At 34.2% G+C, this 26,151-nt stretch overlaps 12 protein-coding genes across 12 annotated transcripts; 6 read left to right on the forward strand and 6 right to left on the reverse strand.

Moving 5' to 3' along the window:
* Positions 1–200: 200 nt before the first annotated feature.
* Positions 201–1,577, forward strand: NAEGRDRAFT_49017 (uncharacterized protein; the record flags this gene model as incomplete). Its single annotated transcript, XM_002677308.1, has 1 exon — positions 201–1,577. One exon carries the CDS (start codon positions 201–203, stop codon positions 1,575–1,577), a length of 1,377 nt encoding a protein of 458 aa, XP_002677354.1.
* Positions 1,578–1,614: 37 nt separating this feature from the next.
* Positions 1,615–3,990, reverse strand: NAEGRDRAFT_79706 (uncharacterized protein; the record flags this gene model as incomplete). The annotated part of the gene is made up of 2 exons (XM_002677401.1): positions 1,615–3,056; positions 3,120–3,990. The coding sequence occupies 2 exons, from the start codon at positions 3,988–3,990 to the stop codon at positions 1,627–1,629; spliced, it is 2,301 nt and encodes a 766-aa protein (XP_002677447.1). The 3' UTR covers positions 1,615–1,626.
* A 3,014-nt stretch (positions 3,991–7,004) lies between these two features.
* On the reverse strand, positions 7,005–7,385 carry NAEGRDRAFT_5372 (uncharacterized protein; the record flags this gene model as incomplete). Its single annotated transcript, XM_002677402.1, has 2 exons — positions 7,005–7,170; positions 7,273–7,385. Coding segments are annotated over 2 exons (279 nt in total), but the record flags the coding sequence as incomplete, so codon positions are not given.
* A 1,732-nt stretch (positions 7,386–9,117) lies between these two features.
* On the forward strand, positions 9,118–9,775 carry NAEGRDRAFT_33472 (ran family small GTPase; the record flags this gene model as incomplete). Its single annotated transcript, XM_002677309.1, has 3 exons — positions 9,118–9,204; positions 9,250–9,323; positions 9,376–9,775. Coding segments are annotated over 3 exons (561 nt in total), but the record flags the coding sequence as incomplete, so codon positions are not given.
* A 2,773-nt stretch (positions 9,776–12,548) lies between these two features.
* NAEGRDRAFT_3578 (uncharacterized protein) lies at positions 12,549–13,189 on the forward strand (the record flags this gene model as incomplete). The annotated part of the gene is made up of 2 exons (XM_002677310.1): positions 12,549–12,919; positions 12,964–13,189. Coding segments are annotated over 2 exons (597 nt in total), but the record flags the coding sequence as incomplete, so codon positions are not given.
* A 1,410-nt stretch (positions 13,190–14,599) lies between these two features.
* On the reverse strand, positions 14,600–15,079 carry NAEGRDRAFT_67483 (uncharacterized protein; the record flags this gene model as incomplete). The annotated part of the gene is made up of 1 exon (XM_002677403.1): positions 14,600–15,079. The coding sequence occupies one exon, from the start codon at positions 15,077–15,079 to the stop codon at positions 14,600–14,602; it is 480 nt and encodes a 159-aa protein (XP_002677449.1).
* Positions 15,080–15,534: 455 nt separating this feature from the next.
* NAEGRDRAFT_67484 (uncharacterized protein) lies at positions 15,535–16,855 on the reverse strand (the record flags this gene model as incomplete). Its single annotated transcript, XM_002677404.1, has 2 exons — positions 15,535–16,354; positions 16,392–16,855. The coding sequence occupies 2 exons, from the start codon at positions 16,853–16,855 to the stop codon at positions 15,535–15,537; spliced, it is 1,284 nt and encodes a 427-aa protein (XP_002677450.1).
* A 412-nt stretch (positions 16,856–17,267) lies between these two features.
* On the forward strand, positions 17,268–19,027 carry NAEGRDRAFT_79707 (uncharacterized protein; the record flags this gene model as incomplete). The annotated part of the gene is made up of 5 exons (XM_002677311.1): positions 17,268–17,340; positions 17,485–17,858; positions 17,959–18,091; positions 18,140–18,424; positions 18,469–19,027. The coding sequence occupies 5 exons, from the start codon at positions 17,268–17,270 to the stop codon at positions 18,936–18,938; spliced, it is 1,335 nt and encodes a 444-aa protein (XP_002677357.1). The 3' UTR covers positions 18,939–19,027.
* A 276-nt stretch (positions 19,028–19,303) lies between these two features.
* Positions 19,304–21,345, reverse strand: NAEGRDRAFT_79708 (GTP binding protein; the record flags this gene model as incomplete). Its single annotated transcript, XM_002677405.1, has 1 exon — positions 19,304–21,345. One exon carries the CDS (start codon positions 21,343–21,345, stop codon positions 19,324–19,326), a length of 2,022 nt encoding a protein of 673 aa, XP_002677451.1. The 3' UTR covers positions 19,304–19,323.
* A 290-nt stretch (positions 21,346–21,635) lies between these two features.
* Positions 21,636–22,492, reverse strand: NAEGRDRAFT_33556 (ras family small GTPase; the record flags this gene model as incomplete). The annotated part of the gene is made up of 3 exons (XM_002677406.1): positions 21,636–22,144; positions 22,243–22,334; positions 22,380–22,492. The coding sequence occupies 3 exons, from the start codon at positions 22,490–22,492 to the stop codon at positions 21,636–21,638; spliced, it is 714 nt and encodes a 237-aa protein (XP_002677452.1).
* Positions 22,493–22,778: 286 nt separating this feature from the next.
* On the forward strand, positions 22,779–25,520 carry NAEGRDRAFT_67488 (uncharacterized protein; the record flags this gene model as incomplete). The annotated part of the gene is made up of 1 exon (XM_002677312.1): positions 22,779–25,520. The coding sequence occupies one exon, from the start codon at positions 22,779–22,781 to the stop codon at positions 25,518–25,520; it is 2,742 nt and encodes a 913-aa protein (XP_002677358.1).
* A 148-nt stretch (positions 25,521–25,668) lies between these two features.
* NAEGRDRAFT_67489 (uncharacterized protein) lies at positions 25,669–26,112 on the forward strand (the record flags this gene model as incomplete). The annotated part of the gene is made up of 1 exon (XM_002677313.1): positions 25,669–26,112. The coding sequence occupies one exon, from the start codon at positions 25,669–25,671 to the stop codon at positions 26,110–26,112; it is 444 nt and encodes a 147-aa protein (XP_002677359.1).
* Positions 26,113–26,151: the final 39 nt, after the last annotated feature.

The following is a 26,151-nucleotide window of genomic DNA, read 5'->3' on the forward strand; positions in this document are numbered from 1 at the left end:
CACTTTCAACTCACGTTCCAAAATGATTGCAATGCAACTTGCCATAGTCACTATTTAAATCACCGGAGCAGAGAGCACCATTCTTTCACAACAGCAACAATATCTCTAAAAAAATGTTTCAAGAAGAACACCACCAACACCAGTTCGGTAAATTGCTTATTGGTAGCATGCTGCTATTGATGTGTTGCTGCTGTGTGATGATGGGTGAGGTTAGTGCAACACTTGAGGTTACGAGGGCTGAGAAACAAGCAGTTACATCTAAGGGAATTTTGCAAATTCAAGCAATTTCTAGACACTGTGATAGATTGCCAGTTTCAGAGTTGAATATTCCTAATGATCCGATTGATTTTGAAAAGATTTCCAAGTTGAAATTGGGTGAGTTAACTGGTTTGGGACAATATCAATGCAATCAAATGGGTAATAACCTGTACAATAGATACATCAGTGAACAATCATTGAATAGAGTTAGAGGTATTTCAACACAATATGTATCAAGTGATTATTCATTTAGATCAACAGATTTAGATAGAACATTGATGAGCATGTGGTCTGTTTCAATGGGTTTATTCAAGCAAGGAACTGGAAATACACCAATTGTTAATTTTATGAATGTAAATGATTTGGAAGGTAATTCAATGTTTTCACTTCCAAATGGTACTCAAGCAGTTCCTGTTCACACAGTTCCACAAGAGTCGGATTCAGTCTTGATTGGATATCAATTTTGTAACAGCGTAATGAAAAGAATGCATGCGGTGAATACTCAATCAGCTATTGAATATTTCAATAAGAATCGTCAATTAATTAATGAATTGTTCAAGGTTACTGGATGGGATGCCTCTAAGGGTGATTTATCTTTGGCAACACTTGTTGATGTTTTAACAGTTCAAAAATCTCACAATTTACTTTCTCTCCAATGGGTTCATGAACATTGGGATGAGATTTGTGCATTGAGAGATGGATATTTGAAATTAATTTATACCTATCCAGTATTTGGAAGAGAAGGAAGTAGTGATCTTGTTACATTGATGAATTACAATGTTGCTCAGACCAAAGTCAAGTATTATCACTACTCGGCTCATGACACTACTCTGCAAGCACTTGCTGCCAGTTTGAAATTAACTGCTGATTATCCTTATTTGGCCAATCAACCAGGTTATGGATCATTCATGGTTATGGAATTACATGAAATGAGTGATGGATCTAAGGCTGTCAGATTTGTTCATGCCAAGCAATTTAATGATACTTCATTCACTCCTCTCACAATGACCTCATTGGGTTGCAAGAGTGAATATTGTCCATTAGAACAATTTTCTGAGCTAGTTAGTGAATATTCAATGGTCCCTTCTGATTCAACATGGTGTATGGAATGTAAAAATTCAAATAGAGATTTGTGTGCTAGCGAATTTATTCAAACCTACCAAGAATCCAATAAGGCATTGATGATTACCACTCCAATTCTTGCCTTTACTAATCTTTGCACCATTTTTATCATGATTGCAGTAATTGCTTGTTGCATTAGAAAGAATAGAAAACTAGCAAACCAACAACAAGATGCCATGTATCATGGAATGAAATAAATCAATATTAAAAAACAAGATTGATGTAGATTTATCTATACAAAGAGATTTATTCACAAATCCTTGAGATGAGTCCATAAAATTCAACACCTGCAAGGGAAAAATAATTATTGTTCGAAGAATTGTTAGCAGTTTGAGTAATTTTGAAATATTGATAGTATGAGGTACAATTCAAATCCCAGGAACCGGTAGAGCCTTTGAGATTCAAAGCTTGGTCATTGGTATGTGTGAAAATATCTGAATAATTGATACCGTCTGAACTTCCACTCAAAGTCCAATGACGAAGAGCTTCTCCATCTCTAGACATGGTGTGTCTGAGAGAATATTTGGTTGGCATCACTCTAATGGTTTCAAATTTGATAATTATGAAAGCATTGGCCTTTCCAATAAGATTACATTTAGTTGGTTCATGACTCACCAAGTCCTTTGCTGAGCCAACCTCAAAGTTGGATGAGGCAGTAACAGAAAGGTACGATCTATCCATTGGGCTAGTGTATGCTTCTTGACTGTAATTGGTACCCAACCAATACAAGATTCCATTAGTATCAAAGTCCTTTTCATAGATAAAGACACGAATTTTTCTTGGTCTCGTGCTGTAAACAGATTCATCATTCTTCTTACCTTCCAATCTGCTAACTCTACTCCACAAAGCTTCCAAAATGTCTTCCTTAGATACAAAGAGTGGATCATTCTTGAGTTTAGTCAAGAGTGGAATGCTCAAGTAGGTATATCTTACACATTTGAATATTTGGACTTTTTGTTCTTGAGTCAACTTGTCCTTATTACTTTCAATATAGTTGCAAGCAATTTCATAAACTTGATCCTCATCTTTAGTATAAAGTTCATCACATCTCAATAATTCTACAAATGTATTTGGCAATACATCATAAATAATTGTACTTCTACCAGAGTTGAGTAAAGTGTAAAAGTTTGCAGCCAAAATTTGTGAACATTTACCAGATTGCTCTTCCAATTCTGGTACATGAGAATCACAGTATTGTAAATACTTGATAGCAAGTTCTACATCCAATGATCTAGAATCTACAGATGCATTGATAATGTTTTTAAATAATTCAATATTATCAAATGCTTTGAACTCGTCAATAAATCTCTGTACAATTTCTGAAACAATTTTAACTCTCTCTTCGGTTGGATTACTCTTCATATTCTTATTTCCAATAATGGAGAAGAAAATATCAAGAGGGAATTTACGATCATTATCAAAGACCTTTTCCACCAACTTTTGATTAAGAATATCAAAGTTATAAGCAATAGAATCAACACAAATACTCTTGATAGAATTATCATTTGAAATAATAGCAGAATCCAAAACATCAAACACATTCTCTGCATTGATAAATGAAAGCAAAAAGTTTTCAACTTCACACTTCAAAGGATCTACATCTAAAAAGTTGGCCAACAACTTCAAAGAAACCACATTGTATCTGTCAATGGTAATCATACCCGAATATAAATATTCTATTAAAATTCATATATAATTACAATTATTAATAATTAATAATAATTATTACTATTACATACCAATGACTGTTGGAAAAACTTGATCAACATTACACAATGATAAATTAGAACTCTTCTCATCAATAACACAATCCGAAGTAGTTTGGAATATCTCTCTGAAATAGGATGATCTATAACCCAGAACCATCTTGTGTACCTTGAATTGAACACCACCACATGTAACTGTAGCATCAGTAAACAAACCAGACTTGTAGAATGGTAAAAATCCTTCAATAAACAATCCAGGAATAACTTTAGCTTGCTCAATCACTTCCAATGGAACAACATCAACTTTTTCTGTTGTTGCTGTGGCTGGTGTTACTGGAGTCGGTACAGCAGTGGTGGTTGTTGTTGGAGTTGGCAATGTAGTAGTGGCAGCAGCAACAGGTGTTGGAGTTGTTGTTGTTGCAAGAGTCGGATCAACAGGTGGAGGAACACTCTTGTACTTTGTGATGAGACTACTCGTTGGATCGACTTGAACCAGTGATTTGTATTCCTTTGTGGCGTTGTTATAGTTTGGAATGACAGCTAGAGTGAAGAGTTTAGAGCCTTCTAAAGGTTTCTTATTTATCTTTATGCCTTTTGGTGAAGAAGCAATAACATCAGTAGCACTATCTAATGTTGTTGAATCATCTGAAGCACTAGCAGTTGTAGTAGCAAGAGTTGTTGTTGTATCATCAGCAGCTGTTGTAAATAAACTACTTGTTGTTTGAGTATCAGCGGATGAAGCTTCTTGTCCTTGATCTGTTATTGTTGTTGTTGTTACTGTTGTACCTTGAATATCTCCTCCCTCTCCATTATTTGCTATCGATGAAGATGTTGCTCCCAATGTTGCAGGCGTGGTGGTTATTGTTGTTGTTGAATCCTCACTAGTGTTTGATCCAATTTCCATTTTTTTGCTTGTTGTAAAAATCATGAGTTCATCAACTTGCTTGTCTTTTCAAAGTTGAACTCAAAACCACTTGAAAATAACAAATTATAAACTTGGAATTATTGAGAATGATAATTGAGAAAGGAATGTGAGTTTTTAATAGAGAAATAATGATTGGAAGAAGTGTGAAATTATAAAATTTCCTTTCTTTGAGCATTGGGTGGTTCTCTAATTCTGGCAATTTTGATGAATTGCTCGACAGTCATGGTGCTTCCATAGAGTGCAGAGGCTTCTCGTTGTTGCTTTTGGATCATCATTTGGATTTGGAAAACTGGTTGGATGGCAAAGTCAACTCGACACTTTTCCAATCTGTTCATGGCTGTGGCAAGTTCTTCAAATTTGGCCCATCGAATCATGTTATTGTGATGTTTCACATAGGTTTCAGTTGAGTAAAAGTAGCTCAATTCTTCCTGTTGTAAAAAATCCATAAAATGATTCTGAATATACATGAGCTCTCTCAAGTGAGCTTCAACAATTGGAAGACAAGGAGTTCTGCATCCATCAAATAGGTCATTATAATTCTGATATCGAGAATCTTCAACAACTACTACATCGATATGATAATTGGATGGATCAAATCCGAAAAAGATGTCATATTTGGATTTGAAATGAATGAGGGATGGAGTTGGCATGTGAGAGAAGGAAGAATCTTTTGATTTGGCAGTATGGTGATCCTCATAAAAGACTACGAGTGGATTAGTTTCCACTTCTTCAGCTTCATTGTCATCCTCTGAGGCAATTTGTTGCTGTTTGATTGAGTTGTTGACACTTGTTGGAATTACTCTGACAGTGCTTATTGATTCCTTTCTTCTGACAATATTTGGAGATGGAAGGGAACTTTCTACATTGACAGAAGTGGAACTATTGATAGAGAATGAGTCGAATGAGCCTGATTTTCTCATTTCTTGAACAATGGTATGGCTGTGTTTTGGGTGACCGAGATTTCTCACAATACTCTTGAAACTAAAGTTGGCATTTCCTTTGAATTTCTTTTTGGATTCATCGACAGTATGGTAGAGATTTTCCTTAATGGCTGGATGTGAAAAGATGGTAGCAAGTGCATGGGCAGCACCATAGTTTTGCATATTGTACAATTCAATAATGATTTGCTTAATCTTGATGATCAATTCAACACGATCCTTGATGTGTGGTTTATCCAAGACATCACACATAAGCCAATTAGCTCTATCGTGGATCAACTCGAGATATTGACACAATTTAGGACAATTCATCTTGAAATATTGAGATCTAAAATTGGAAATGGCCATATTGAAATCCAAGTAGCCATACGTCTTTTTACAATTCTTTACAGAGAGAATGGAATAATTCAAAAATTCAACACTCGAAATTTCACTATAAAAGTAATAATCCATAATAGTGAATTGTCTAGATAATTCTACAGGTGACACATCTGACCATTTGAGAGAGGATGAAAAGACATTTGGAGGAATGTTTGGTCTTGGACATTTTGACGAGTCCATGTAAATGGTTTTGTAAAAGTGATAATATTCGTCAGTGTTGGTATTATCATCATCAAGATTTTCATCGGTATCAATTGAAGTTTCCAAGGCATTCCTCTTTCCTCTTCTATTGTTGCCATTAGTGAAGATTACATCAGAATCTGATTCAGATAAATGGGACGAGAAGAAATTAGACAACTTATCAGAGAATGACTCTGTGTCGGTCTTTTCAATTTCCAGCGAAGTGAATTGGGTATATTCCTTAATGCTGACCTTCTTTCTCAGATTCTTCTTACCTAAAATTGTTGCCATTTTCTTTTTCAATGTTGTATTGATAGTTTCACATAATTCGAGTGCATTTCCAACTTTTGATAGAGTCACAACCGAGTCTGGAATCTTGCTTGACTCAACCTTTTTCAATAAGTGTAGGGATTTTATCTGTTCGATAATCTTTGAGAGAAATTCGAACATGTTTTGATTCCATTGATAGTAATATTCCGATAGCCAATAGCTCAACACATCGAGACAACAAATAATAATTTCAATACACTCTACAGTTTCCAAAAGTTTTGACATTGTGTTGGTAATTCTATCAACGTGTTCACCGACTGATTCTTCAAGAATATTATCATTAGTGACATCAGTAGAGGAAAAGACTCCCTTACTATCTAATCCGAAATTTTTCATGATCAAGATGAGTGGAAGACTCAACCTTTCGAATATTTTCAATAGGAGACCATCTGGAGACAGAATGTGAACATATCCCCTGAAGAATGCCTTTCTAAAAGTGTCCTTTGTTTCGATTCTTGTCTCAGGACGTACACAATTCTCTCCAAATACTTCGAAATAATCATTAGCAACAGTATCGTATTCTCTGAAACGAATCTTACTCATAGTATCGAATAGTCTGTGCTCAGTGACTGTAACCATTTCAATGAGTTTGTTCAAAGTCAATCCAAATAAGACGTTGTGATTCTTATCGTCGTCTTTGAATGTATAAAAATTGGAGAATGAGTCAAATAATTCATGATGTTCTCCAGTGCTTTGATTCTTCCTCTCTATGAATAGTTTTCGTTGTTTGATATCATTTGAGGTCAGAGTTTCGAATGCAATCTTGGGAATGTTTGAGAACTCCTCCCAATAGGAAGGTTTCAGAGAGAGCTTGTTAGATTGAGAACGAAGGAGGAATTTTTGGAAGAAATTTTGAGTTACTGTTTTCGAAGGAATGAAAGTGTTTCTTCTGATGGTACTTTCTCTCACTCTCGATTTGGCAGGCGAGAGAGGAGAATTTTTGCTCGATAAAGTGCTAGCTCTTCCATGAATGGAACGAAGCTTTTCCAATGTTTCGGCAGCTGTTGGTCTTCCAATAGGATTAGGATCCAATAATTTACAAATCAATTCGGCCAATTCAGTTCCATTAGTTACACATTCCATAACTTGTTGTCTGAGTTGGGCATGGAAATTCACATTCTGATACACCTCAATGTAAAATTGTCTATTCAAGACTTGGAACAAGAGTTCATAAAATACACAACCAAGAGACCACATATCTGTCGAATATCCATATGGTTCCTGGGACATCATTTCTGGTGAGCAATATTTAACAGTACCCAGAAGAGTTTGTTCAGAGCTAAAGCTTTGTGGAACAAGAAGCTGGTCAGTGTGAATACTGCCATTATTCCTATTGAAAAAATTACCTCTTTCCTTTTCCAATTCTACTGCTTCTTCACTGGTGGAGAATTTCATCTTTTTCATAGTTTCAAAATCTCCAATCTTGATCGACTTTTCATCATTGGTAACAAAAATGTTACTCGGCTTTAAATCCAAATGTACAAATCCCTCGGAATGCAAATACTTGACACCCTCTGCAATTTGAATCATGTAACTCAATAATTGATCTCTCGAAATGACTTCAAATATTGAATTGACATGACAATTATTCGTACTTTCGTATTGTTTAGTTTTCTTCTTCAAATAGGTATCCAAATCACCATGTTTAAAGTATTCCATTTGAAAGCAAATCCAATAACTTTGTTTCTTATCAACAAGCTGACTCAAATTCTCAACTTGCATCTTGATAGATGATGATGAATCGGAAGAAATTGAACCTGCTTCAGCAATTTCATTCTCATCCTCATCGTCATCTTCACTTCCAACAAGTAATTTGGATTTTTCACTAGCTTCATTCTTTGTATTGGCAACAAACTGATTACCATTCACATTCCCAGTACCAGTACCAACACTATTTCCTCCTCCACCTCCTCCCAAATTAGAATTACTATTCGAATTATTTGTATTCATAATATTTGCAAACTTTTCAAAAAAGATATCTTCAATTTCTACAAGATTTGGCGACTTTAAATGTCTCAATTTCCATCCCTCAGATATAAATCTGTTCAACTCATCCTCCGAGTAGCATTGTGTCTTTTTGAGAACTTTTGTAATGTGCTCTCGGGTGACAATGACGAGAACCATTTGTTGATTATTCTTCATCATGGATGAATCTGCTATGGAGAGTAAATCAGCAGCAGGAATGTTATTTGTGGAGGCATCAGAAAGAGCGAGAGAATTATGTGGTGAAGATGATGAGATGATGATTATTGATGGGATTCGAATATTGATGACTTCCGAAACTAGAGGAAGAAATTCGTTGTGAATTGGAAACGGATAGACATTTAACCACTTGATATTGTTGTTGCGAAGATGATGACTTCATCCTCGATGCTCTGGTGAACTAGTTTAAAATGTGTTGAGATGAAGAGGCTAAATATTATTCGAAACGAAGCAGATTTTTTTGGACTGTAATATGACAAGTTAATGAGGTGTCAGATAGGTGCATCCAATTTTGCCTTTTACAATTTCTTCCTGTACTGTAATCAAACTCCTATTCAAAGGTTACACAATCAAATTGGCGCCATTTTAAAATCTTTTTGAAAAATAAGAAAAATAGAAAAAAGGCACAAAACTTTGGAAAAACAAATTACAAAAAAAAATGTCCTTATTTTCCAACTCATTATTCACGCCTCCTACAGTTGCTAATAGTGATGATTGTAAAGATTGCACAGAGGAGGGATTTACCAGTCCTATGAGTTATGTGTGTTCCGATTGTTCCTCCAATTTGTGTTGTTATCACGGACAAAAACATATGAAGGAAAATTCTGATCATTCTGTTGTAGCTAAATCAGCTTACAGTAGTAATAGTAGTAGTAATAGTGGAAATGTAACAACAAGTGGTAGCAATTTGTTTGGATTTATGAGTTCTTCTTCTTCTTCTGGTATTTTCGGATCAACAAGTAATAGTGCTAATAGTATTTTCGGATCAACAAGTGGAACAACAAGTGGTGGTGGTTTGTTTGGTAATAGTAGCAGTACTAATAATTCTGGATCGATATTTAGTGGTGCTTTTTCAACTTCATCCCCGATTGTTGAGCTTACTCCAGAGGAAATTATGAAGAAAAATCTTGAAGCTGTTGAAATGTTTGAGAATAGTAGGGATTCTGCATTATCACTCTTTATTGCAATGCATAACCATGTTCCTGTTAACAATAGTTGTAAATTGATTTTGGTTGTAAGTGAAATATTTTCTAATTTTTTCATCTATTTGAAATATTGTTAGGGAGATAGCTGTGGAAAATCATCCTTTGTTAAAAGATTAATCTCAAATGAATTCCATGGGCCATACATTCCAACCCTTGGTGTCTCTGTTCATGCAAAGGTAAGCTCTCTTGATTAATATTAATTCAAATTGACTTTATTGAAGAAATTTGAAACAACCCATGGTGATATCACTTTCAACATTTGGGATTGTGCAGGTCAAGAAAAGTTTGGAGGCAAGTTGACTTTATTAAGCAATTCTAATATTATTTTATAACATTTTAGGATTGAGAGAAGGTTATTATATCAATGGTAATTGTGCCATCATTATGTTTGATTGTGTAAATTCTTTGAAAAGTGTTAATAATTGGCTTAGAGATGTTGTAAGAATTTGTGAAGGCATTCCAATTGTATTGTGTCTCAATAAGGCTGATCTCTTATCAGAGGAAGCAAGACAAAGACTCAAATTTGAAATAGCAGGTTTTCGTGGTCGTATTCTCAACTATTTCGAGTTGTCAAATAAGGATTCATTGAATTTGGAAGATCCACTCGAATATTTGGCCAAAGCACTGCTCAAAAACAAACATGTTTCATTCTTTTCCAAGGTAAGAAAGCAACAAGAAAATGTATTCCATCAAAAGCTTCAAAACACTTCCATGACAGCAGATGCCAACATCAAGACAATTGAGTAAATTAATCTACAGAATTGTTGTAAAATGAATATTGCGGTTTACTCCAACTCTTGATGAACAGTTCTGTTGATCCATGATGGGGTAATAGACAACGATCCGTGTCCAGTACAGAAAAGACTGTTGATGAACGATACATTCCATTACATTCCACCATTACCAAATTTTCCACAAAAACGAAATGTCATCATCACACTCATTCACTCTAATCTTTCTAACTATTGCTGTTATATTGCTAACTTTAAATGGGCACTATTCGATATTTGCCTTTGATCTTACTTTTCCAACATTTCCTGATGCCAAGTTTCGATCGGATACTTCCAATGCCACTGAAGTGTTTATTAAAGACTCAATTGACCAAATTGCTAAACAACTCGAGCCACCATCTTTAGCTCTTCCATATTATATTGATGGACCAATAGCACTATTCGCAGAAGTGGTTGGAGTTCTCTCAAATAGTGACACGTACAGTAAACCTTACGTAAAACCACCAGATGTTATTTCGAATAGTACACACGAAATGTTGAACATAATGATGACCAAAGTATTGAACCGAGTAGAAACTGCCCTGTTAGAAACCAAATATGATAAGCTTGTTATTGCTCTCGTTATTGAACTCGATAAGGATCTTGAAGTTGCTGATTGTAACATTTCGCCAATCATTCCAATAGAAATATCAAAAAAACTTGCTGACATTACTGTCTATTTGACAATTAATGGTCATTCCTTGAATATGAAATGTGGTGGAGATTATTTATTCTCTAGTGGTCCAGATTCCAATTGGAACATTGTTATTAACAGAGCAGTACTTTCGAATATATATTTTACTGGAAATTATGTTTTCAAAAAGGTTGAATTTTTGGCTCAATGTGAAATATCAGCTTCTAGTTTTTTAGTATTCATCAAATCCAAGACTCTTCACACACTATATATTCCCTACATTAGTGCTATTAAGGAATTGATATTTATTGATAGTGTTATGGATAAATTAAGAGTGGATTTCATTCAAGAGTTTCATCTATTTTTGGCAAGTAATAGTTTGATTGGTTTAGGAATGTTCGATTGTGAAATTAAGAATGTTTGGCTGTATAATTCAAAGGTTTATCTAGAAGACAGGTTTATTATTGAAAGTTCTGATCAATTCATATTATTTAACTCAACTATTCAATCAAAGAACTCTCCAATACAGATGAGAATAGAATATTCGAAACTTATTTTCATAGATGGCTTTAAAAATTCTCATACTCCAATCATGCTCTCACTTTCACATTCCATTTCTGTTGTAATGAAAAACATATTACTCAATTCTGCCACTTTACAACAAGAATCACTTCTTAATTTTCGAGGAATCAAATCATTATCCATCTATTCCTCCATATTTAAAGAAAACAATGCAAATAGAATTATAGACATTAGTGATTCAAGTGAGGTTGACATTAAAGAGATTTTATTTGAGGAGAATTCTGCTACTGATAGTCCAATTTGCATTTCTCCTGGTGGAGCTAAGAGCTCACATACCCGTATTGTGGACAGTGTTTTTAATAGGAATAAGGCGGGAAATAAGGCAGTGATTGCATTGTCTCATCCAATTATATTGGCCCGATCTGTTTTTAATGAAAATGAGGGAGTTAGTGGAGGTTTGTATATTTTGATTTAAATTGGTGGTTGACCATGTTTAGGAGCTATTTATGTTGAAGCTGGATTTACTATTTCTGGGTCCACTTTCAAGAAGAACAAGGCCAAGAATGGAGGAGCTCTGTATATTCACTCAGAAATTGGTGCTTCAGGTACCATGCAAAATGTTGATTTTGTGGAAAATCAAGTAACAGATCTAGATGATGTTAAAGTGTGTGGTCAAGATAGTTGTGATGGAAGTGGAGGTGCTATTTATTATAACCAAAACGACCTTTTCTCAATAATGTCATGCAATTTTGTCAAGAATTTGGCTGTCAGAGGAGGTGCCATCTTTGCAAATTTTGAAAATGATACCATTTTTATTACTTATTCGAAATTCAAAGAAAATTATGCAAGTTATGGAGGAGGTGCAATCTATTCTAATTCTGCCTCATATCTTCCATTAATTTATGAAGAATTGGGAAGTGGAAATAAGGCTAAAGTATTTGGAGATTATGTTGCTTCTTCCATTGCTAGTGTGAATTGGAGAGTTCAAATTGAGGATCAAAAAGATAGATTATATGAAGGAAATCAAACTATTTCAGTATATCCAGGTCAATTATTTACCATTATTCCCTATTTTACTGACCTTTACAATAATTCTTTTGTAATGAATAAGGAAGTTTCAAAAATCAAAGTTTCAGGATCAAATTTCACAATTAGTCAATCATCAGAAAAGGAATTTACTAATCTATTCATTGCATCAACCGGTCCACTTCCAAATTCTGAACATTTACACATGACAACACTTACCATTTCATTTTACAAAACCGAAACCAATCTAAAAGTCCAACTTCTCCCCTGTCCAAAGAATTTCTATTTGAAAGATAATCAATTTAGTAAGAATCTTGTCTGTGTCTATGAAGAATCCAGAGAATATCTGATTGCTGTAGCTGTTTCAGTAACCATTGTGGTCATTACCCTTCTCCTATGCTCAATAGGTGTCATTTCCATGCTCTGCTACAAGATATCCCACAAGGTAAAGTATTGGATGCGTAGAGATAAGGCAGAAAAGGAAATTGAAAAGCGATTACTCGAATCTGATCTATGTCCAGAAGAGGAATTGCTCAGTGTTCGAAATTTGAATTTTGTGATTAGTATTGATCAGATTACATTGGAAAGAAAGATTGGAGAAGGTGGTTCTGGAATTGTTTATTTGGGAAAATGGCATCACCATCCAGTTGCTGTCAAATGTCTTAAACTTCAAGATGCTTATCAAAATTCAGATGAAATTGAAAAGGAAGCAGCTCTATTATGCAAACTTAGACATCCCAATATTGTATTATTCTTTGGTGTTTCATTAACTCCACAGAAACAATATCTCATTGTGGAATATTTGGAGAAGGGAAGTTTGGAGAAACATATTTCATTAATGAAACGAAACCATCAATTCGAATTTGTTGACAAGTTGAAGCTTTTGATTGATATCACATGTGGAATGGCATATCTTCATTCCCTTAAAGTTATTCATAGGTATGTGAAATATTTAAACTATTTATTCCTAATATTCGAAACAGAGATTTGAAACCTGGAAATATTCTATTAGATTCTGTTGGAGTAGCCAAAGTTTGTGATTTTGGCATTTCTAGAATTGCTGGAAACACTGCAGCAAACTCCACAACCATCTGTGCTGGAACTTTAACCTACATGGCTCCTGAACTATTGCAATCAGATGCCGAAAAGAATCGAATTACAACCTCAGTCGATGTTTACAGTTTCTCAATTATCATGTATGAAATATTCTTTGAGGAAGCTCCCTATGCAAAATCTTTGAAAATCAAACAATTTAAACAGGAAAGAAATGGAAAAATTCATAATTCTCATTCAGAAGATGGTTTTTATAATAATCATCATCTTGTAACTCCATTTTCAGTTATTTCCAAAGTGATTAAGGGAGTGAGACCTGAAATTCCATTCGAAAATCCACAAGATATTGCTGAATGGCTTCAATTATACATGTTTGAATATGGATTACTTTCCGATATTTGTAAATCAAAGGCAATTTCTATTGTAAATGATTATGTGGAATTGATGAAAGCTTGTTGGAGTGCAGAGCCAGATCAGAGACCAAACTTTGAAACTGTTCTCAATTGTCTTTCATTGTTGAGACAGCAATTTATGGACTTGACAGATTATCATAAACAGATATCTGGTTCTCTATCCTCTACATCAACAACTACTACAACTGCCTATGACTAAAATTCTACTTGTTTCGAATAGCCAATCATTAACTAAATATTAAAATACAATCTCTTCTGTTGTTGGGAAGATAATTAGTAAATAAATGTCCATTTTGTGATTATATTGAATTACCGTGTAGAGATTCTTCTGCCATTGCATTAAAATTAGAAACAGTTTCGTCCTGTGAAACTGAAATACTACTACAAGGTGTACCATTAATATCATGTGGTGGAGTTGCAACTGGAGTGCCTGAATCAGAAGGCGACAAGATCAACTCTGAAATCTTTGCCTTCTCTCCAATTGGCACAAATACAGAGCTACGATTTCTTGGACTTGTTGGAATTGTTTTCGTTTCGGAACAATTAGATTTCGTATCATCCATATGCAACTCTTTGAAAACTGTCTCAGTCTGAATGAATAACGGATAGAATAGAGCAAGAGTCAAGCTGGCAAAAAATAAAATTCCAGCACAGTTTACAAAATGCCAAATAAACTTGAATTCGTCCTTGTCAGCAACGAGTGCAGCTCCAATGATTACTGCTAAAAGTTGAAGCAAGATACAGGCAATTAAGCCAATCAGGAGAGAGAATGTCACAATAAATGGGTTTTCCATCTTTTTTTGATGACTAGTGACGTTCTTAATCTTTTGGATGGACTTTCGAATAGTTTTAATCACTAATATTCCAGAAGTTAAAATAGCAATGGTATCTTTTGCATATAAAACTAGAATAATTCCAAATAGTACAAAGTTAAGGGTGGTAGTTTCTGTTTTGTTAAAGATATTAAACTTGGTCAGAGGAACAAATAAACTTGCCAAGGTTAATACAATGAAAGTGGCAATTACGAAAAGAACTATTGTGATCTGAGTAAAGATTCTAACTCTCTTGAATGCCTTCTTTGAAATGGCTCTCATGGTTACAGCAGTTCTCCAACTATTTTTTCTATTAGAATCAAAACTAAATTATTCGAAACTTACAAAACCATCTGAACGAAAAACAAAATCACAAACAACATGATAAAGTTCAGAAACATGAAGAATGATGAAAATCCAGCAGTTACCCAAATAGCCATATAGTGTGAGTAAGAAACCCTTTCACCTCTCTCAACAATTATTCTAGCTCTAATGAATAGGATATCATTTACTATACGAATCAGTAAATTGATACATTGGATAGCTACCATGGACCCTGCCAATAAGAACATGATGATATGATTCCTTTTCATGATTCCTTCACCAACTTTCTTCTCAGACGAAACGTGTTGATGTTTAATTCTATTTCGAATAAGACTCAATAACAATCCAAAGCAAATAAAGTAAATAATAAACAAGCACAAATAGAAACCAGAATTAGCCATCGAAGCAGCTGGACCCCATATTGGTGGAAAGGCATTCACAGACGAAACATTGACGAAACCATCACCAGGGAACGAAACAGTAACATTTGAAGACATTTTTTTATAGTAGAAGCTCGTTATTCTCTCACTCAACACCTGTATTAACGTTTGATGGAATGGTTATCATATAGTACAGAGATAAAACATGTCAAATTGACAGTTGGCTCTTTCCAAATATGGAATAATCTCACTTTTCATGTTGGTATGATATTTAGTAATAGACACCAAAGAAATACAACTACTATATAGGAATGATGGAAGTGAGATATTGAAAAAAGCAAAGAACCACTTGTACTGTAAAATACTGAATTGTAAACTTGGTGAGACTTGATGTCATCAAATGCGTACTACACAAGATTAATGCTTACAGTAAGTTTCTAGTTCATGAAAAGATTCTGATGAAATTGTTGGTCCACAGTGATGGAAGGTTTCTTCAAAGTTTAGAATAGTTTGGTTTCTGACCACAAAATATTCGAAATTCTCGAAAGTTTCAACTTGATTGCAATAGTTTCTCATTCAATCATTGCAATGACAGATTCACTACTTGGTAAGGGCATGAAATTCGAAAGTGTTTCACCAGGAGTTTCATTCGAAAGTGCACTACTGCTCGATGTTCCAGAATTTCCCTGCAATATTTGCAATGTTGCATCACCAGGTGATAAAACCATTGCACTCTTCTTATTATCAATTGAAAGAAGCATTGAATTTCTATTATTCGATTCGTTTCTTCTACTTTCAGATAGATTAGAAATGTTTGACTTTGTATCATCAATATGCAATTCCTTAATCACCGTCTCTGTCTGAATAAACAATGGATAGAATAATCCAAGTGTCAAAATGGCAAACATTAAAATTCCAGCACAATTAATGAAATGCCAAACAAATTTCAATTCTTCCCTATCAGAAACCAAAACTGCTCCGACAATTACTGCAAGGAATTGAAGTAAAATGCAAGAAATTAAAGCTATCAGTAAGGAAAATGTGACAAGGAATGGATTTTCCATTTTCTTGTGTTGAGTGGAAATGTTCTTAATTTTCAGAATGGACTTTCGAATGGTTTTAATGACCAGTATTCCAGAAATGAGAATGGCAATGGTATCTTTGGAGTATAATAGAACGATTAATCCTAGTAAAATAAAGTTGACTGTGTTGCTTGTTGATTTTGAAAGGTAATCGAATTTCAATAGGGGAACTGAGATACTAATGAGGATTAGTAAGACGAAAGCAGCAAATACAAAGAGAGAAATGGTGATTTGAGTAAAGATTCTAACTCTCTTGAATGTCTTCTTTGAAATGGCTCTCATTGTTGCGGCAGTTCTCCAACTAGTTTTTCTGTTAGAAACAAAATATTAAATTATTCGAAACTTACAAAACCATCTGAACGAAAAATAGAATCACAAACAACATGATATAGTTAAGAAACATGAAGAATGATGAAATACTAGTCAATGACCACATGGCTGCATAGTGAGCGAAGGTTATCCTTTCACCTCTCTCAACAATTAATCTTGCCTCCATGAATAGGATATCAGAAACTAATCTGATCAGTAAATTAATACATTGAACGGCAACCATGGACCCTGCCAATATGAACATGATCACATGATTACGTTTCATCACTTGTTTAGTTCTGTTTTGATCCACTCTCTTTCGAATAGTTCTAAACAACAAGCCGAAACATATGAAATAAATGGCAAAGAGAACCAGATAGAAACCAGAATTAGCCATCGAAGCAGCAGTTCCCCACACAGGAGGAAATACATTCACAGACGAAACATTGACGAAACCATCCTCTGAAAATTTAATGGTTTCATTGCAACAACCTTTTGACATTTTTTCCACTTATCCTAAAACCATTCGCTTAAATTGCTACCATTCAAAGTTCTGAAAATTTCACTTTTCACATGCCAATTAGGATTGTCATCTTCGTTAATAGAAACTCCACAATGGCGTTTGAAAAGAATGAAGTTTAGGTGGAACAATGAATTATGTCTCAAAAATGCAATCCAGCCAATTTTTAATACCATATCTTTTTTCCAACTGTTTCTTCTCAACAATTTCAATGAGAAAGAATGAGAACAAATCATGAGAATAGCTTCTCTATACTCTTATCTTCCATTTAATATCTTCAATTTTCCAATATTTGACCTCAATCTCCAACCATATGGCAAATAATCATTCCATAATCAAAATTCTCAGAAAATCATCTTTTGGCTGATTTTTGGTAATTTTTTATTAAAAAAAAATGTTATCAAAAGCAGATGCCGATCAAAGAATTTTAGATTTTCCGAGCAGTATTTTTAGTCAGGGTACAATTTGTAGGTTTTTACATGATCGGAATGTGTTGATCATTGATTATGATGCCAATCCTACTTGGATTTTCTATTTTTCCAATTAATTATTATTATTAATTACTATTAATTATTATTATTTAAATATTTGATGATCAAAAATCAATTCAGGGGTTTGTGGAAGAAATGTTGATGGACAATTACTTACACCATGTAAAGATACAACTTTCCACTCAGTATCAGATATTCTTCCTGTCGAAGTTTCTGAAATATTTCCATATGGTGATAGTTTAAAGTGGATTGGAGCTGGAGATCATTTTACAATTCTCGTGACCAAATCAAATGTTGTCTATGCTGCTGGACAAAATACGAGTGGTCAGCTTGGATTAGATCACAACAAGGTTTTGACTGAAAAGGTTGTTCGAGTTCACTTTTTTGATCACAAGAATATTGCAAGTATTAGTTGTGGAGCTTATTATACGTTTTTTATGGAGGAAATTGGAGATTCACAAATTGTTTATGTGTGTGGAAAGAATAATAGTGGAGTGAGTATTTATTGTTATTCAAAATGTTGCTGAACGGAGTTTTCATGAAATTGTTGTGAATATTGTGAATTTATTAAATATTATTAACGGAATAATATAGCAATTGGGAATTACATACAATGAAGATGAGGATAATTTGATCTTTCCACCTCATAACTTGAATTTATCATTTATTGAAAATGATAGAATTGAAAAGATTGTTTGTGGATATGAAACTACCTTGATATTATGCAGTAAGTAGAGGTATCAATTTCGCATTGCGAAATACTATAACCATTTAGAGAGTGGAAAGCTTTATGGTGCAGGAGCAAATACCACCAATCAATTGGCTAGACCATCATCAGATCCATTACTACACAAATCAGGAAGTTTTGAATTATGTAATTTTGAATCCTTAATTTCCGATCACGAAAAGATCATCGACGTTTCCTTGGGAACAAGTTATGTTCTAATTTTAACAGATATTGGCAATGTGTACAGCAATGTGAATACATCGTATCCATTTTTCAAGAGAATTGGCTTGAATAGCTCACCATTTTCCAAAATTCATTTTGGAGCATCAAATGGTATGTTTCAAAAATTCAAGAATTTTACAATTTCTTGAAAATAGCTTATTTGAAAATTTCAGATAATCACCCAAACGAAGATATTGCAGGAAAGATTACACAATTACTCATTGATAATCAATCGGGTTCATTTGACAATAATTTGAATATACTAGACCCAGTAATTAACAATTCAGATACAAATATTGCAATTATGAGTGGATTGACAGGATTCTTTTTCATTTCAGCTGACTATTCCCAAGTATTCTCCCTTGGAAGTTCTGGATCTGGTGAATTGGGTTATATAGTACATTCTGTACCTGTTCCAGAAAGGAATTTTATTGTAGAAACAATTATTTCAAGAACTCGATCCTCATCCAATAGAGAACTAGAACCAAAAATTGTTTGTGGTTACAGTCACACATTATTGTACTTTTCAGATGTTAGATCCAGAAATTATCTTCTCTTTGTTGCTAATATGGAAAAGCACAGTCACACTACCACTTATCTGTGTGATATTTCTTTTGTATTTTAATCTTGTTTTCCTCTTCCGCCACTGCCATTGCTATCATCATCATTATTTAATTTCTCACTAATACTTTTATAAAGATCCGATTCAGCAAATTGCTTCATTAATTTGTAATCCGATTGGGCAGTACTACTGGCTTGATCTGAGCACATCAGTGAATAGGTAGAATTGGCCTTGCTGCAAATACTATTGGAGTTTGATTGTCGGAGAGATTTGACTAGAAATTTGGGAGCACAACAGGAAATACGTGACGACATTTTTTTCAAATTGAAGTTATAAATGATTCTATTTCGTGTGTTTTTAATTCGCCTCCACTTGACTTGTTCGATTCCTTATTTTTTGAGTTTCGCCTCAATTCATTTAAATTAATGTTTTAAAAATAAATATTGATTTATTGTTGTGCTGTAGTTGGAGCTTGTTCTGAGTTTGAACCTTCTCCCTCTTTGGATTTTTGATAAGTGTAAAGTGGAATGTGAAGTTCTTCTTCCTCTTGAATTTCGACTTTCTTTTCAGTTGGTATAAATGAACTTTGTCCATTGAAAGCAATCATTTCCAAATACTTTTTGGCATCTCTGACCTTTCTCAATTCATGAGAGACCATTTCCACAATAGCACTATCTACAGTGAAATGAACATTGGCAATCAACTTGTCAATATAAAGATCTTCATCACCTTCCTCATCCAAATCGTGAATTGATGCATACGAAGCTGTCTTTTTAGTTTCCACAACAGTGACATTGTTTTGCATTGGCATTGCACCCTTACTTTCTTCCTTCTCTTCCTCTTCCTTTCTTTCCTCAGAAACTTGGGTTTCAAATGATTTCATAGCATGGGCAATAGCTGATTGCTTGAATTTGATAATAGTATTACAAATTTCAATACCTGCACACAACATGAACACCTCAGCATTGGTCTCTCGTTTGGTCATGGCATCACTCATAAAGAGGTGTAATCTCTTTGAAAATCCTTGTTCCTTATAGAACTTGTCAAATCTACTTGACATTTTTTGTTGAATAAGACTCAGTAGTGAGTCAACTTCATATAATCCTGTCAATGCGGTAATCATGGACACTAAATTCTTCTTTACCTTTTCTACCTTTGTCAGCGATAAATCCCTATGATTTTCCAAAATAATATCCTTTGCTTTGAGTTCCTTCCCCAAAGTTGAAGATTGTTGAGCATTTACAAATACACTCTTCACAAGATCTGGGAGAACAAGCATTGTAGATCGTGACAATCTATCGATACCCATAGTCTTTTCCAATGTAATATTACCATTACATTCTTTACACATAATGGTACAAGTACCGGCCTTGAGTCTCTTTCTAATCTTGGTAGATCCGCAAGATGGACATTCCTTTGTATCGAAATTTTTACAAAAGGCAACTGTTGGATAAATACCAATACAATTTGGTAAATTAAAGTTTGCAATAGTATCGATCATGATATCTCTAATTTGATTCTTTACAGCATCGGCCTTATTTAACACAAAAATGATTGGAATTCCCTTGAGCTCATCTCTACAAAATTCTGCTTCAAAAGGTTGGAATCTAGCTTGAGTTAAATCAAGCACATACCAAACAACGTGTACGTGCTTGGCAAGATCTTTTTCACCTCTAATTTTCTTGAAAAATCTTCTTGTATCAGCAACAAATCCATCTTGAATATATCCGTGTTCAATACCTCTACTGTCATAAATAACAACTGGACTGTGTTCACCAGCATATTTGGTATATTGTTGTGTTACTGGTTTACCTTCACCAATTTCGGCCAAAGATTTACCAAAAACCGCATTAACAAGTGATGATTTTCCACTTCCACTACCACCTAATAAGAGAATATTTGGTTTGCTAGTTTTTTCTGCAATTGTACTACAGTCACTAGAGAGTTGTTCCTTCATTTGATTGACTTGACTATAAATGATTCTAGAGTTTTCATCCTTATCGACAATTGTTAAATTTTCCCCGAATTGTGTTTGCAATGAATTAACTTCACTCTTCTCCACATATTTACTTCTTATTCTTGACCATTGTTTTCTTCTAGCAAAATCAAAAAGTGAATTATAGGCGTGTGACCAACTTTTAGAATCATCACTCCATGAGTGACAATATTCCCAAGAATCCTCTCCTTCACTAGTCCACTCCTTTGACAACCAACTCCAACCACCTTCCGTAGCCTTCTTTTCCACTGCACTAAAAGTAATATCCTTAAAATCGGCAGTCTTGTACACTCCTGATTTTACAGCAGGTTGAAAATCACCAAACACTCTTCTTGTTTGGTATTCATAAACAATATCAGTTAATAAAACTTTTGTCTTTGAGTTGGATGCATCTATTAATTGTGTTCCGGATGATGAAGAAGGAAAACTTGTACTTGATGACGATGATGCAACAACAACTTTATCTTCGCTCATTTTTTTCAATCAAATTTGTTTCACGTTTTTTAATTCCAACAGAAAAATCCGAACAACAATTATTAATAGCCGTGTTTATACCTACAATTGAATTGGAAGGCAAATAATAATGAATAGGAATGAATTTTGATATAAAGTTCAAGAATTTAATTCCTTTTAAAAAAATATTTTTACCTTAGAGTGTCCTTAGAAATATGGTACAATAGTAGGTTCATTATGTGATGAGAATTAATATAACAATAGTAGTGCTAGTACTAGTAGTGAATTTACAATTGGGGTTGGAAAAAGCCTTAAATAATATCTTGAACATTCTTCAAATCGGTTTCCTTTGAATTGGATGCTGAAATTGATGAGAATAATCCACCTCCACCACTATTTCTTCTCTTCTTCTTTTCATCTTCGAATGGATTGGTTTTTGGTTGTTGTCCTCTTTCGAAATCTCTCATCTCCCTCACAATACTCTCAAAACATTCCTTGAGATTTTCAGTAGTTTTGGCACTAGCAAAGAATAATGGTGTATTCTCTGGTAGTAACAAGTGTGTTTTCATGAATTCTTTGGTTTCCTTCTCGGTAATTCCTTTTAATTTTGGATTTTCCTTCAGCATATCAACCTTATTTCCGATTATAATTATTGGACATTCCTTTCCATCGACTGGTTTGTTGACATCCATCTTGATTCTGGAAATTCTCTCGGTATACTTTTGTAATTCTTCCAAGGATTGATGAGAAGTACAATCAAAGACCAGGACGAAACCGAATGCTGTTCTCATATAAACATCCTGGAGAGCAGAGAATTCATCTGATGTATTATAGAATTAATAATTATTATATAATTAATAATATTTTGATGATGATGAAAATAGGATAATTTAGAAATTAATTTTCAGAAACACAAACCTTGTCCAGCAGTATCTACAATTGTCAAATAGGTTGTTTTGTTATCAACTTTTCTAGCAATATCAAAGGTATTCTCAATAGTTGGATCATAGCTATTTGAAATATTCCATAATGATTTATTATGTGATAATACTTACATTTCAATGAATGTATCTTGAGTCCATCTAATGGTGATTGACGATTTACCAACACCTCCACCTCCACATACAGCAAATGTAAAGCATTCTTCTCCTTTATCGTTCTTTGGCATGATGATTTTTTTTGATTAGTGATGAATAGCTGTTGACATCTCTTGCATTGCAAGTTGAAACAAAGAACAAGAGAAGAACCTTGTTCATGATGAACATGAGAACTAATTTCAACCAACTCATCTATGTTCTGAACAAATTAAATATTATTTAATATATTATTAATAATTAAATAGCTATGTTATATATATTAAATTAAAACATAAGCCACTTTCCTTTCCTCATCAAAATACCGAATAGGGTTGGGAATTCTAACAACGGCCCATTCTAAATAATTTGCAAAACAAAATGGAAGACATGTACCTGTGGGATGAAGATTTGATGGAGGCTCTTCATCAATCCAATATCGATCATTTTGCCACTAATAAATCATCAAGCAACTCCTCCAAGCACAACAAGAACAGCACAGATTGTATTGAATTCTCCAAATTAGAGTTTGGTAATTTCGATGATCGAGAAATGACCACCTTCCGAAGGGTAACCACTCGACACTCCTTTCATGATGTTCATTCGACAAGTTTCAAGGTATATTGGAAGGAAGGTGGTGATTTTTCAGTCTTCTTTCTGATTAAACCTCATCATCAGTTTTGGATTGAAATCAATAGAAACATTATACGGAAGGTAATCATTGTTGATAATGAAAGTATTGCCATTGTACTGGATCAGGCTCCAAGTGTTCACAGAAAACGTGATGGTGATGATAACAAGACAAGAATGGCTGCTCCAACTGATAAAACTACTCAGGCACATAGTTTCTGGTTGCACAATTTCAATGTGACAAAATCTCTGCTCCTCTCTGGTATTCGATATGAGCATGTGGAAATTCTCAAAAGTAAGACTTCAAAGACACACTATTTATATGGAACAAAATCATGTACAGCTCTAACAATGAAGGATGTGAATGGTATGGATTGGAAGGGCCAATTGAATATTGAGCTTGGTATTCCATTTCATACCATGTATTTATTATTGTGCTTGAATTGTAAAGTTCCTGGCTTACTTGCTAGTTATGAAAGATTATCAGAGATTAAGCAACTCTTTAATGAATTGAAAGATAGTAACAACAACTCATATGACTTGGTGAATGTTGCTCTGGAAAAGTGTTTACAACACGAAGGGTTCTTTCCTTCAGAGTTTACTACTCTCTTCAAAAAACATTCTCACAAACGCCAACACAAAAGCTTTGTAAAGGTTGATGACAATATGTTTGAAATCAGAAAGGTAATGATCACACCAACAGGAATCAAGTATTTCCCAAAAATCCTCGAATCTGGAAATCGAGTCTTGAGAAAATACAAGCAATACGAAGATAGATTTCTCAGAGTGACATTTTGTGATGAGGGTCTTAATAGAGTTAGCGCTGAAAAGGTCACAAACATGCACCCTCGATTGGAGGAATTCCTTAATAATGGTTTTACTATTGGAAATAGACATTATGAGATGTTGGCCTATTCGAATAGCCAACTCAGAAGTCATAGCTGTTGGTTTTTGAATACGGAAGGAATTCGTGAACTGTCAGTGAGTTCTATCATTGAAGGTCTTGGTGACTTTTCTGATATTAAAGTAATGGCCAAATATGCTGCAAGAATTGGTCAATGCTTTTCCAATACTTTCAATGGTATCAAATCAGAATTTATAGAAGTAAATGATATTGTCTATCGAGAAATTGAAAGAAATGGGGACATTAAGGAAAACGTTCTCAATGACGGATGTGGCCGAATGTCTGTAAGTTTTGCAGAACAGGTTAGCAAGCAAATGAAAATTAGAATTCATGGCAAAGCCTACATTCCATCAGCTTTACAATTCAGATTGGGTGGCTATAAAGGGGTAGTAGTACAAGATAAGGATGTTGCTGATATATTTGGAAAGGATCTGGTTCTCACTAAGAGTCAAAACAAGTTCAAGGACGAAAAGAGTGATGAATTTGAGATGGTAGCCTTCTCGAAACGTCCAAAGTTTTCCAGTCTCAATAGACAAATTATTATTCTACTTTCCTCCAATGGCTTGCCTGACAGTGCCTTGATGAAATTTGTAGATAGAGAGATAGAGACTTGGAGGTCAAGAACAACAAAAAAACTGAGTATTAGAAAGTTACTGAGAAAGGTGTGGGAAAATGTGGTTGGTTCGAATATCAAAAAGGTCATTTCATCAGAGTATTTAGATCTCAAAGCTCAGGTCCTTGCAAGTCAGGTCAAAGGAATGTCACAACAACATGTTGAATACTTTTACAATGTTGATCCATTACTCTGTACTCTATGCGATAAGATTTTGATTAACCAATTCTCCAGCTTGAAAACAAATCTTCCAGTTGATAAGTGTTCACTATTGATGGGTGTTGTTGATTTTTATGGAGTGCTAGAAGATGACGAGGTTTTTGTACAACTTTCTTCATTTGAGAGCTATGAAAGAGATTTATATGATCCTGGCTCGTATGCTGAAGGTGGAATAGTGAGTGGAAATGTATTTGTTACAAGGAATCCTTGTCTTCACCCAGGAGATGTTAGAAAGTTTAAAGCTGTCAGTGATGACAGAATTAATGTTCTCAAACATTTGAAAGATGTTATTGTATTCAGTCAAAAATCAAAACAATCCCAGGCTAGCAAGATGAGTGGAGGCGACTTGGATGGGGACCTTTTCATGGTGTGTTGGGATCCAGAGCTTTTAAATTTCACAGAACATAAACCAATGAAACACACTCAACTGAAACCTTTGGAAAAGAATGATGGTTTTGATTATAAGGCAATCAGAGATTTTCTTAAGGAGTATGTTGTGAATGACAATTTGGGAGTAGTTGCTTTTATGCATATGGAACACTATGATCAATCTTCAAAGGGAGCACTCGATCAAAACTGTTTGGATCTTGCTGATTATCACTCTCACCAAGTTGATTATGCCAAGACTGGTGTTAGAAAGGCCTTACCAATGGAGCTGGTATCAGAGTATAGACCTCACTATATGCCAAAAAGTTTCATGAAGAAGACTTATCATTCAACCAAAATTATAGGAAAGAGTAAGTTATTGAGAATTTGATTTTTCTAACCACACAACAGTTCATGATAAGGTTGAGGAATTTATGAAATCAAACAAAAAATTGAAAGAGAAGGTTAAAGAATCCGATCCCTTCCATCCACATTTTAAAACTTTGGATCTATTATTTGTAAAATACAAACCTCTACAAATGCTTTTCATAGAGCATGACCAATTAAAGGAAGTGAAGAATGCCAATGAGGACTCTTTAATAACCAAAGATATTGCGGATATTTACAATTCAATCAAGAAGCTTTATAAGGAATACAAATCAGATTTGAAGAATCTAACCTCAATGTACTATGTTACTGAGCCCGAACTGGTGGTTGGATCTATAGATTTTAAGAAATTGGAGCATAAATGTGGAAGCAGTTCTTTCAAGTTAAGAGAAGAGATTCAGTCTAATGTGGATAAATTCATCAAGTACTATGCCAAGACAAGTAAACAAATTATCAAACCAAGTACTCTCTCAAAACAAGAGATTGCCTCCATATTTTATATTGTCGTACGTAATGACAATATAACAAAGAGAAAGTTTAAGGAAATGTTTGGGTTGACCTTTTATTGGCTCGTTATTGACAAGATATTAAAGTGAGATTTATTCGTAAATATTTAGAGAATTCTTCATTAAACA

Source organism: Naegleria gruberi (assembly GCF_000004985.1).
Source record: "Naegleria gruberi genomic scaffold NAEGRscaffold_23, whole genome shotgun sequence".
NCBI lineage: Eukaryota > Heterolobosea > Eutetramitea > Acrasida > Naegleriidae > Naegleria > Naegleria gruberi.